The following is a 13,306-nucleotide window of genomic DNA, read 5'->3' as shown; positions in this document are numbered from 1 at the left end:
GAGGGCAAAAGAGGCTACAGCAGCTCAGGTCAGGGTGCTGCCTCCTGGGAGGGCCTTTTGTTTCTTCTCAGCATCTCTCCCCAGTGAAATTGGCCGATTTCCTCTCTGCTCAATTGGCCTTCATGGCAGCCTGAGCTATTTGTAATGACTTTGCTGAAAATGGCACTGATTCCATTGAGCAGATGAGAAACTCTTCTTGTCCAGATGCCTCCACGGTGTTGGGGATGTTCTTATTCCTCTCTCTGCTCTGTTGTCTTGCTCTTATTCTTCTAGAAAGTGGAAGCCCTTCCTGCTACAGGGAAACACCTCATCCCCTTTGCTTCTGCAGCGTCTCAACTGTTTGGTATATTTCCATGGGATCCTGGAAACTTAACCTTTCAAAGGAAACCACTTGGCACTTAGTCCTAACAGCTTTCAGAGTTTTTAGGACTCATGAACACATCTGGAAGGCTATCCCGAAATTTGTAATTATTAAGTATTCCTGTGACACCTTCAAGGCATCTAGCCTTGAACCTGCCTCTACAGTTACCAAACTGCAAGAACTAAGTTCAGGGCTTAAACTTACTTCTTCATGTTCCTATTCCTTAAAATACCCCTGCCCCAGGGTTTTACCAGGTCCTATGCAATTATTCCTTAACTGAGAGCATCGCGCTTGGGGCTTGATGCAGGAGGCTGGATGTTAGAGGCACCTGGGAAGCTTTTTAAACTCCTGATGCCCAGGAAATGACCCTGCTCAATAAGTCAAACTCTGAAGGGTGGGGATGGAGCGGGGGCCAGCACCAATATCTTTTTAAGGTCCCCAGGTGATTCCAGTGTGTAGCCAGCACTGAGGACCACTGTAATGGGTCTGTTTTCCTGTTTAACAGCAAGTAAAATCAGCTGTTGAAAAATGGTGCTGCTCCCACTGTTAGTAAGTTTCTCTCAGACCATTTACGGCCCTTATGTTCAAAGGCGATGATGCTAGGTTGGCATCAACCCTAGTGGGCACTTTAATCTATTTGTGGTCCTTGCCCTGCCTCCCAAGCAATTAAGTGCCCCTTTCCACTTAATTCAGACATCCTCACTGATACAGCATGAAAGTAAGAGAAACAAAAAGCAAGTTTACAATCCCGACCCCCATGATAGGTCCCAGTCTGGCCTCTCCAAACTAACACAGAAAGTAGGCACACTCTCGTTGCTATGGAGCAGGCATCACCATGGAAACGCTCTTCCCACAGTGGAGCGAGAGTTGGCAAGGAAGGCAGCTAGTGTGTGATGCAGACAGACAAGAAGAGGCAGGGGTACCCTCAGAGGGACAGGCATGGGAGAAGGGGAGGGAAGTTCCATGTCTCACGTGAAGCTTGGCATTTGGGTGTTGCAGGCTGTCGGCACCAGACTGTGACGCTCTGCTGCCATCGGCAGCCAAGGTTGGCAGGAAATCAAATTTGATTCCCCAAGCGAGACACACACCAGTTGTGTGGTCTTGACAGGAGCAGGCTGGCTTCTGGGGGTTTCTGCTTAGGCATAAATGAAGTCTCCATACCTGCAGGAAGTGCTTAGGAGAACAGAGGGACAGGGACAGCAAGGACACAGCCAAATTTGAGGGCAGCTCAAATTTGGGAGACCATCCCTGAAGCTGGTCTCAAATGTTATCAACACTTCAAGGCAGAGGAGACCCCTAGTACCAGAGGAACACACTTGGAGCACCGGGCAGGAGGGTACATGTGTGTCCCTGTCATTCTCATCTTTACGAACGCACTTGCTGCAGGGAGAAGCTTGGCTGCCCATGAGGCTCTGTGTGTTGAAGTGCTGAAGACCTCAGCTGGGCTGGGGTTGAGTCTGGACGGAGGGAAATCATCTATGTCTGGAGATGGGCCCCTGTTCGTTAAAAGAGTGTACAAAGGTAATGTCCTGAAAGCCCGGCGGGCTGCCTGGTACCTGTTTTCTCTCTGTGTATGCCGTTGTTTTCCATTTGGAAATCAAACTTGTTTTAAATCTAAAGTGTTTTCCTAACATGCAGGGTTTACCGTGTGCTCACAACTCTGTTGTGAGCATTTTACACATATTAATTCATGTCGTCCACCTAACAGTTCCATAAGATGGGTTCTCTCATCATCCCTGTTTTACAGAAGAAGAAACGGAGCCACGGGGCAGTTAGTTACGCAGGCACCAAAGGTCACACAGATGTAAGTGGCAGAACCAAGTCTGAAGCCAGGCAGTCTGGCTCCAGAGCCTGTGCCCCAGTTTCTATACTGGACCCCTAATTCCATGGTCATGCCTTCGTGTTCTGACTATTAGCTTGCTGTGTTCACATTGCTGACAGCTAAGTGATGCCGTCAGAACTGCCAGTCAAGGGTACTTAATGTTGGCCAAGATCATATTCACTTAAAACTGCAAATAATGGATTGCAGCAGGGAGCAGGAGCTATCGCTGAAATAGTTGGTAGATGTGAGGGCTCTTCATGAACTGGAATAATTCGTTTTAGGATCCTAGACGTTTCTCAGAAGTCTCTTCTGGTCCCTGAGCTGAGCAATTAAATTAACAACATAATTATACTAATGACATAATATATTTATATATATACACATACATGCTGATTATATATCCTATTACATGTAATATTTTATACTATAATACTATTTCCTATATACAATATATGTTATATTTTGATATTGTTATTGCACACATATACTGGTAATTGTTAATATAATTAGTTCAGGAACCTGAAGAGATTTAAAGTAACAGTCCAAGATCATAAAATGAATTATTCAAGTTCATGAAGAGATCTCATTCCTACCAGCTATTCCAGTGATACCTACTGTTCCCATCTTACTTTCCTGCAGGATAGCATACACTCCAACAGGTTATAACTGAATAAGTAAGTCAACAAGTAATAAGGTCAATTCTTCTTAAGTAAGGATTGTTACCTTTTGTGTGTGTGTGTGTGTCTCTTTAGTACCAAACCCGCAACGGGAACTCCAGGATTGTTATTTTTTAAATGACCCTCTAGGCAGTAGCAGCGTGGTATATTTCTGCAATTAATTAATAATTCAGGGAGTTCATGTTGTGGCTCAGTGGGTTACAAACCTGACTAGTATCCACAAGTATGGAGGTTCGATCCCGGGCCTTGCTCAGGGGGTTAAGGATCAGGCATTGCCGGGAGTTGGGGTGTAGGCTGCAGACGTAACTCGGATCTGGCATTCCTGTGGTGGAAGCCAGCAGCTGCACTTCCAATTTGCCCCCTAGCCTGGGACTTCCATATGCTGCAGGTGCATCCCTAAAAAGCAAAAAATAAAAATAAAGAGAATAAGAGAGGAAATATTTGGAGAAATCATGACTATTGAAAAACAACAGGAGTATTCATACTGAAATGCAGTGACAGTGCTGGATCCTTAACTGCTGAGCCTCAAGGGAACGCCTCGACATTTTATATATATTCTTTTATGATGTGTTTTTGTGTGATATTTTAGTAGTCCTCTCTATAGCATTTTAAAATAGTGATTATTGCTGATATATAGGAAATTTAGAACTATAACTCAATAAGAAAAATACAAAGTAAAAAACCTGCGTAAAGGAAATGAATAGAAAATAGACCAAAGTTAAAACCTAAATGGTCAAGAAATACAGGGAAGGATGCTCAAACTTCTATTAGTTATTGGGCGAACATTATAACTATTAGAAATCTAATAATTTAATAATTTTTTTAAAGCTAGGTTGGTCACAAATGAGAAATTCCATAGTGTGATGTGTTGGCAAAATGTAGGGAAAGGAGAACACTCATACTTTCTGGCAGAAATACATATAATGGTTCATCTCTCTGGGGGAAAATTTGGCAGTGTTTGCTGAAATGGAAGCTATGAAATAATTTAAATATCTATCTGTAGCAAAGTGATGAGTAAAATATACTACATCCATAAAAAGGAAACTATATAGCAGTTCAAGAAACAAGTTAGGAGTACCTGCCGTGGCTCAGTGGTTGACGAACCTGACTAGCATCCATAAGGACATGGGTTTGATCCCTGGCCTTGCTCATGGGTTAAGGATCCAGCATTGCTGTTAGCTGTGGTGTAGGTCGCAGACGCAGCTCGGATCCCAAGTTGCTGTGGCTGCACAGGCTGGTGGCTGCAGCTCCGATTTGACCCCTAGCCTGGGAACCTCCATATGGTGTGAGTGCAGCCCTAAAAAGACAAAAGACAAAAATAATAATAATAAAATTCATTGAGTAATTAAAAAAAAAAAAAAGCAAGTTAGATCTATATACCAGCTCAAGAGCAGTGCTGAATGGGGGGAAAAGCTAAAAGCAGAGTCAGTACTGTATGATCCCAAATCACAGTAACAACCTGAAAGAACCTAACAGTGTGTCACACACAAATTATGCAATGACCTTTTTGGGGAACAGCATAAAGGCATTCTAAAACGACATTTAAAAAAAAAAAAAAAAAACCTCAATAAATAGACATAGCCTGATCAAATCAGTTAGGATTCTTTTCGGCCCCATGTAATAGAAAACCCCAAATAACAGTGGTTTAAACAAAAGAAATGTACTTCTCTCTTATGTATAAGTCAAAAGCTGGCACTTCCTTTGGTCCGCACAGCACTGAATGGTTCCTCAAGGACTTTGATCTATTTCATCTCAGTGGATGCCTGCTATAACCCAAGACAGGGTAACACCACAATTTTGCAGATGAGAAAAAAACAGGTTTCAAGAAACGTGTAACTTGCTTGAAGTCACAGACTTGAGGCCACACCACTCTGATGGCCTGCTATTCATTCAAGGCGCTTTTTCACCTAACTCACAGCCTCCTATTTTCATTAACAGAACCCTCCACGTCCTTAGACCCGGATAAACACTAAGAAAATTCTCTGGTTTCGCATAATCTGCTCGGGGCCTTTAGTTGATATTTGTAGAAAAGAAAATATGCCAACACAGAATAATTGGATATGTCAGACAACATTGCTTTGGTTCCTCCAAAACTGTGTATCTTGAGAAAAATGATTGGGACTAAATCGGGCTCTTTGCTCCCACTGTGGGGCTGATGCTGGTCTCATCTCTTTTCCAAAGACTGGATCTGTGTCTGTTATTAACAACATCAAACATTTTTGTCCATGTGTGCGTTGCATTTGAACTTACCTTCTTCCAGCTATATTTTTTTAATTTTGTCAATCTTTGAAATCAACTATAATTACGTGTGTATTGATATCAAATAATATTTAACAATGATTTTCACAAATTTAGGATGAAATAGATTTATCTGCTCAGTGTTTTGAGATCTAATTAGAAAATTATTTTAGATGTAGGATTTTTTTTTTTTTTTGTCTTTTTGCCATTTCTTGGGCTGCTCCCGTGGCATATGGAGGTTCCCAGGCGAGGGGTCTAATCGGAGCTGTAGCCACTGGCCTATACCACAGCCACAGCAACGCAGGATCCGAGCCGTGTCTGTGACCCACACCACAGTTCTTGGCAACACTGGATCCTTAACCCACTGAGCAAGGCCAGGGATCAAACCCGCAACCTCATGGTTCCTAGTGGGATTTGTTAACCACTGAGCCATGACGGGAACTCTGGAGTTTTCCTTTTTTTAATTTATTTTTTAAGATAGTTGATTTACAATGTTCTGTTAATTTTTGCTGTACAGCAGTGACCCAGTTATATATATATGTGTGTATATACATATATACATGTATATACTGTATATACATGTATATATGTATACATATGTGTATATATGCATATATGTATATGCATGTGTGTATATTCATATGTATATGTACATATGTATGTGTGGTATATGTGTGTATATATAAAAATATATATATATATACACACTGTGTGTGTGTGTGTGTGTACACACCTTATTTTTCAATTGACTATAGGTGGTCTGGGTTTATTTCTGGGTTTTCTGTTCCATTGGTCTGTATGTCTGGTTTTTTGTTTTTTGGGTTTTTGTTGTTGTTGCTGTTTGCCAGTACCACACTGTCTTGATTACTGTAGCTTTGAAATATTGTCTGAAGTCTGGGAGAGTTGTGCCTTCTAATGGTTTTTGTTACTCAAGATTGCTTTGGCAATTCTGGGTCATTTATGCTTCCATATAAATTTTTGGATTGTTTGCTCTAGTTCTGTGAAAAATGTCATGGGTAATTTGATAGGGATTGCATTGAATCTGTATATTGCTTTAGGTAGGATGGCCATTTTAATGATATTAATTCTTCCAATCCGGGAGCATGGAATATCTTTCCATTTCTTTGAATCCTCTTTAATTTCTTTGATTAATGTTTTAGAGTTCCCAACACATAAGTCTTCTACCTCCTTGGTCAGGTTTATTTCTGGGTATTTAATTTTCGTGGGTGTGATTTTAAAAGGCATTGTATTTTTATATTCCTTTTCTAATATTTCATTGTTAGTATACAGAAATGCAACCAATTTCTGAATGTTAATCTTTTGTTGTTGTTGTTGCCTTTTTTGTCTTTTCTAGGGCTGCACCCTCAGCATATGGAGGTTCCCATAGAATGTCTATGGGCGTGTTCCTTCAGTCTTTTGGAAAAGTTTAAGAAGGATGGGTATAAGTTCTTTGTATATTTGGTAGAATTCACCTGGAAAGCCATCTGGTCCTGGACTTTTATTTGTAGGGAGTGTTTTTATGACATACTCAATTTCATTTCTAGTGATTATTCTGTTTAGTTGTTGTATTCTTGATTCAGTTTTGGTCGGCTGTATGTCTCTAGAAAGTTGTCCATTTCTTCTAGGTTGTCAAATTTGTTGGCATATAATTGTTCATAGTATTCTGTTATGTTTTTTTTTTTTTTTGTATTTCTGCAGTATCTGTGGAGATTTCTCCTTTTACATTTCTTATTTTGTTTGAGTTCTTTCTATCCTCTTCTTGGTGAGTCTGGACAGAGGTTTGTCAATTTTGTTTACCCTTTTGGTTTTATTGACTTTTTCTACTGTTTTTTGAATTTCTGTTTTATTGATCTCCTCTTTGATCTTTATGATTTCCTTTCTTCTACTCACTTTAGGTTTTGTTTGTTCTTTTTCTAATTCTTTTAGGTGGTAGGTTGTCAATTTGAGATTTTTCTTCTTTTCTGAGGAAGGCGTGTATCACTATGAACTTCCCTCTAAGAACTGCTTTTGTGGCATCCCATAAATTTTGAATGGTTGTTTTCATTATCGTTTGGGTTTTTTTTAATTTCCCTTTTGATTTCCTTGTTGACCCATTGGTTTTTTTAATTTTAATTTTTTAATTTTTATCTTTTCTAGAGCTGCACCCACAGCATATGGAGGTTCCCAGGCTAGGGGTCTATTCAGAGCTATAGCCCCGGGCCTACACCACAACCACAGCAACACAGGATCTGAGCCGCATCTTCGACCTACACCACAGCTCACAGCAACGCTAGATCCTTAACCCACTGAGCGAGGCCAGGGCTCAAACCTGCAACCTCATGGTTCCTAGTCATATTCATTAACCACTGCACCATGATCGGAACTCCAACCCATTGGTTTTTAAGTAGCACATTGTATAGTCTCTATGTAGTCAGCTTTTTCTCATTTCTTTTCCTGTCGATTTCTAGTTTCATGCCGTTGTGGTCAGAGAAGACACTTAAAATAATTTCTATACTCTTAATTTTTGCTGAGGTTAGTTTTGCGCCCCAGTATGTGGTCAATCCTTGAGAATGTTCAATGTGCACTTGAAAATAATGTATATTCTGATTTTTTTGGATGCAATGCCCTGAAATGTCAATTAAGTCTAACTTTTCTATTGCATCATTTAGGATCTCTGCTGCCTTATTGATTTTCTGTCTAGAGGATCTGTCCATTGATGTGAGTGGGGTGCTAAGTCTCCTACTAATATTGTATTCCCATCAATTTCTCCTTTTAGGTCTGTTAGTGTTTGTTGTATGTATTTGGGTGCTTCTCTGTTAGGGGCATATATATTGATGATTGTAATATCCTCTTCTTGAGTGGATCCCTTTAAGTAGTGTCCTTCTTTGTCTTTCTTTATGGCCTTCGTTTCATTTATTTATTTATTTATTTATTTGTCTTTAGTCCTTTTAGGGCTGCACCCATGGCCTATGGAGGTTCCCAGCCTAGGGGTCGAATCAGAGCTGTTGCTGCTGGCCTACGCCACAGCCACAGCAATGCCAGATCCGAGCCATGTTTGCAACCTACACCACAGCTCATGGCAATACCAGATCCTTAACCCACTGAGTGAGGCCAGGGATGGAACCTGCAACCTCATGGTTCCTAGTCGGATTTCTTTCCGCTGAGCCAGGACAGGAACTCTGGCTTCGTTTTGAAGTCTGTTTTGTCTGACAAGAGTATTGCAACTCTTGCATTCCTATCCTTTCCATTCACATGAAATATCTTTTTCCATACCCTCATTTTCAATTTATATGTGTTCTTTGCCCTAAGCTGAGTCTCTTGTAGACAGCATATTGTAGGCTCTTGCTTTTTTATCCATTCTGCCATTCTATGTCTTTTGATTGGAGCTTTCAGTCCATTGACATTTAAGTTAATTATTGATAAATATGTATTTATTGCCATTTTATTTTTTATTTTTTGCTTTTGGGGGCCGCACCCGTGGCATATGGAGGTTCCCAGCTTAGGGGTCGAATCAGAGCTACAGCTGCCGGCCTACACCACAGCCACAGCAACACCAGATCTGAGACACATCTGCAACCTACATCACAGCTCATGGCAATGTCATATCCTTAACCTGTTGAGTGAGGCCAGGGATCAAACCCTCAACCTCATGATTCCTAGTCGGATTCGTTCTGCTGCACCACAACAGGAACTACTTTATTGCCATGTTAAACATTGTTTTCCAGTTGATTTTGTTTCTCCTTTGTTCTTTTCTTTTTTTAGTCAGATGATTTCCTTTTATGTTTGTGTCCTCTTTTTAATTTTTTTGAATGTAAAATTTGGTTTTGATTTGTGGTTGCCCTGTTTTTCAAGATGTTAACTCCTTCCTGTATCTGCTTGCTTTAGTCTGATAATCATACAGGCTCAAACACATTCTAAAAAAAAAGGCTGGATTTTCTTACTTTCCTCCCTCACATTTTATGATTTTGAAATCCTTTTTTAACATTTTTATGTCTGTCCTTTTGATGTTCCTTATGTTTATCATCACTTTTACAATAGTTTTTTTTTTTCTTTCAGATCTGTATACTGGCTTATCTAGATGATTGCTTTCCAGTTTTGATTTCCTCCATCCTAGTTCTTCTTACTTTTTTTAGAGCCCTCTCAATATTTTTTAGAATAGGTTTAGTATTGCTGTACTCTTTTAGTTTTTGTTTGTTGGAGAAATTCGTTTCTCCTTCTATTTTATTTTATTATTATTAATTTTTTTTGTAGGTCTGTGACCTACACCTCTGCTCCCTGCAACACCAGATCTTTAACCCACTGAGCAAGGACAGGGATCAAACCCACAATCTCATGGTTCCTAGTTGGATTTGTTTCCACTTCGCCATGACAGGAACTCCTCTCCTTCTATTTTAAATATTCTTGCTGGGTAGTCTAGGCTGCAGATTTTTCCCTTTTAGAACCTTGAATATATCTTGCCACTCTCTTCTGGCCTGTATTGTTTCTATGGAGAAATCAATTGATAGCCTGTGGGCTCCCTTGTAATTACCTCTGTTTTTTCTCTTGCTGCCTGTAGAATCCTCTTTAACTTTTGCCATCTTTATTATAATGTCTTGGTGTGGGCCTGTTTGGATTCACCCTGATTGGTACCCTCTGTGCTTCGTGATATGTTTCCTTTAGATTTGGAAGGTTTTTCAGCTATAATTTCTTCAAATATATTTTCAGTCCCCTTTTCTTTTTCTTCTCCTTCTGGAATTGGAACCCCTATTATGCGTCGATTGGCCTGCTTTATATTATCCCATAGATCTCTTGTATTGCTTTCATGTTTTTTCATTTGGTTTTCAGTCTGCTGTCCTGATTGGGTAATTTCATTATTCTACCTACCAAGTCACTAATTTGTTCCTCTGCATTATTTACAGGTTTTTAGCTCAGCTAGGAATTAACGCTTTGTTGACTAAATACATTGAAAAACTCTTCCCCTCATCAGTTGCTTATGTTTTGAGGAAAGAAGGGTTACAGATTTGAATTTTTCATGTAGTCTAATTTTTTTATGGATATATGCTTTGTCCTGTTTAAGAAAAATTTCCCTCTATTAAGAATACAAGGAGTTCCAGTCGTGGCGCAGTGGTTAACGAATCCGACTAGGAACCATGAGGTTGCGGGTTCGGTCCCTGCCCTTGCTCAGTGGGTTAATGATCCGGCGTTGCCATGAGCTGTGGTGTAGGTCACAGACATGGCTCGGATCCTGCGTTGCTGTGGCTCTGGCGTAGGCCGGTGGCTACAGCTCCGACTGGACCCCTAGCCTGGGAACCTCCATATGCCACAGGAGCGGCCCAAAGAAATAGCAACAACAACAACAACAACAACAACAACAAAAAAAAAGAATACAGGCACATGATTTTTCTCACCTAAGTTTTTAGTTTACTTGGAATTTATTCTGGATTCTATGAAAGTATCAAGCTGTTATTTCTGTATTTATCCTCACAGGTGGTGCAGCTGAGCAAGCTGGAACAATAGAAGCTGGAGATGAAATTCTTGCCATTAATGGGAAATCTCTGGTTGGGCTCGTGCACTTTGATGCCTGGAATATTATGAAGTCTGTCCCAGAGGGACCTGTGCAGTTAGTCATTAGAAAGCACAGGAATTCTTCATGCAACAAGCACTGGTAGTAACACTAATAGTGCTTGTTACTTTTTTTTTTTTTTTTAACCAGAATCTCCTCTTCTCAGTTCTTTTCTTTCTTTAGCAAACCGTAAAGACTTTCAACAGTGGGTTCCAGAAACAACAGAGAAGCACTGGTGTGGGCAAGGACTATCAAACTCTCCAAGTTTTTACTTATATGTGAAACAGCAGCAATGGAGCTGCACCCCAGAAGTCTTCCGACTGAATCACCTAGGCCAGGAGGGCTCATCCTGTTCCAGTGCCTGTCCCCTACCACCCTTTATGTTCATTGATGGGGACACAAGATGCGGCATGCCCCTCTTCACTTGAAACATTTAGTGAGACCTTCGAATCCTTCTTGCCACCTGTCCCAGCATACTCAGTCTTGGCAATTAGGGAGCTAACAATCTGAGGAGCAACACAACTGTCCCAACTGAAAGGACTGTAGTTTTATATAATTTTGTAAGTAAATAACAGAAGGCTTTTAGGCACATTCAGTGGAAAGAGCCGTTGGGTCTGTGTGTTATCCTGAAAAGAAAATGACACTTGAAAAACAAAATCAATTATGACCAATTGGTTAGGCTAAGCTCAGGAATTTATCCAAAAATGAAAAAGCAAAATAGAGAAAGTGGTATTTTTAGTGAGTGTAATGTGCAGCGTATGGATGCATAGTTCAACTCAGTGGTTATTGATCACCATTAAGTGTTGATCATGATCTAAAAGTGTATGTCATAAGGCAGTTTTATAGGGATGCAGTTCCAATAAACTGTACTGAATAGCCATGAACTTTGCTGCTTAGAATGAGCAGAAAGTTCCAGCTCTGAAAGCACCTTGCATCTAGTTTGGAACTTGTCTTGAATAAATTCTTGAATTCAAGACTGGTCAACAAAAGAGCAAACAAAAATATCATTGTCACTGGGTTTCCATTTCTATATTTTATGTACTCCAATTACTAATGTAAATTTTTAGAAATCAGTTATCTTTTTAGTATCCCTGGATTTATAATCCAAATAGAGGAGCTTAAAATAATCCTTTTATGGAACATTTTTTCTTTGAATGCCCCCCACCCCCCACCCCCACAACTTTCTGGACAGGCTTAAGAAATGTAGCATTTCTAAGCCTTGGATCTATTCTTCTGACCTGGGTGTAATGACATAGCCCTGCAGTGACTGAAATTTTTGCTCTTTTTGTTTTCCTGTTTTGCAAAGTCTTCCTTTTGCCAAAAATGTTTCCCTGCAGAATACTGCTGTGACTCATGCTTGCTTGTGACCCAGCTGCTCTTTCAAAGCACGAGCTTCTTCAGAGTATCTGTTCCCATTCGATGTGCTCTTCCTCGTCACAAAACTGGCTCTTCTCCCCTCGTACTGTACCTTCTTTCCCTAAAATCCAAACCCACATCAGCTTAATTTACCAAAATGTAAGAAGAAGATGGAGAATGAGGGTGAGTGGTCATTCAAGGGAAGGAGCAGAACTGTGTGGTGACAACCCACATCCTTGGGTGACACAAGCTGAATGAGTCCTATGAATACGGGTGAGCCTGCATGCCTGCGTGCATGGTGACGCTAAGGCTTTCTGTTGGCGATTTCTTTAATTAACCTATTTCTGAGTGACTAATCCCAGTCAACCTCTGGAGTTGGCCCAGAGAGGTCGCTCAGATGGCAGTGAACTATCTGGCTTGTATGAGCCCAGATTTCTCATTTTTAAACAGGTTATACAAAAGAGAATGTAGTTCAAGAGTTAGCTAGAAAGACCAGATTAATTTAGCTTCTACTTTTCACTATTACAGTTCCAGGTAGGATACTATAGGAAGTCAGTCAGTGCAAGGTGCATGCTAGATTGTTTCTAAGTCTCTGGGGTCAGTTGGTGGCTTCTGCTTTCTTGCCTAAATGATGAGAGGCTATTTGAGGTCAAAACTCCTTTTAAACTTCTTGCCTCCCTTCTTCCAGCTGTGCCTACACAGAAATGCACAGTCCTGTGTGACAGGAATTTCTAGAGCAGTGGGAGCAATGGAACGGTCTCCTTGTATCGGAGACCTTGTTCTGGTTCTTCCTTGTATCGGAAGCATGCAAGGGTGGCCCTCTGGCTCACTAAACTGTATTAAAGTCATCAGCCATTTCTAGAAGACCTTGCCAAAACAGTTCCCTTGCAATATGGCAGCTGGGATTTAAGGGAAGAAGCAAAAGCTCAACTTTGACCCTAAGATATAGAAAGCTATTTATTTGTCGTCAGTGTTCAAGGCATGACTAGTATTGCTAATGAGTCTAATAAATTCCCACACTTCCTGACATGAACACTAATGGTGTTGTCCTACTAAAACTTGCTTTGTTTTCGTTTCTTAACTGGTCAGTCAGTCATCCACAATAAGCTATGATGGTAACTGTTATAACATGTAAGTCAGTCTTAGTTGCAAGGCTATATACCGTGAAGGTTGAAGTAGGTTGGGTTTCATTTCTATCCTTCCATACACAGCTCATTTAATTTTAGGGTTAACTTAATTGGCATCACACCTGTTGTATGATATTATACATTATCCTTTATTTATGTAAAATAAAATGCCTTATATATTATTAAAGAGTAAGTGCAATAATA

General features: G+C 40.3%; 1 protein-coding gene across 7 annotated transcripts in view; it reads left to right on the top strand.

Annotated features, from left to right (window-relative positions):
• The window catches only part of PDZD2 (PDZ domain containing 2), a 417,701-nt gene extending 404,395 nt beyond the window's left edge, over window positions 1–13,306 (top strand). For all 7 annotated transcript variants that reach the window (XM_047767572.1, XM_047767605.1, XM_047767596.1 and 4 more), the window contains 2 exons: window positions 1,748–1,882; window positions 10,544–13,306. In XM_047767572.1, the coding sequence (XP_047623528.1) occupies window positions 1,748–1,882; window positions 10,544–10,725 (317 nt within the window). In that variant the 3' untranslated portion in view covers window positions 10,726–13,306. The remainder of the gene's footprint in view (window positions 1–1,747; window positions 1,883–10,543) is intronic.

This window comes from Phacochoerus africanus, chromosome 1 (genome assembly GCF_016906955.1).
Source record: "Phacochoerus africanus isolate WHEZ1 chromosome 1, ROS_Pafr_v1, whole genome shotgun sequence".
In the NCBI taxonomy this organism is placed as follows: domain Eukaryota; kingdom Metazoa; phylum Chordata; class Mammalia; order Artiodactyla; family Suidae; genus Phacochoerus; species Phacochoerus africanus.
The sequence above is the reverse complement of the archived record's forward strand: the minus strand, read 5'-3'. Positions and strand labels throughout refer to the sequence as shown.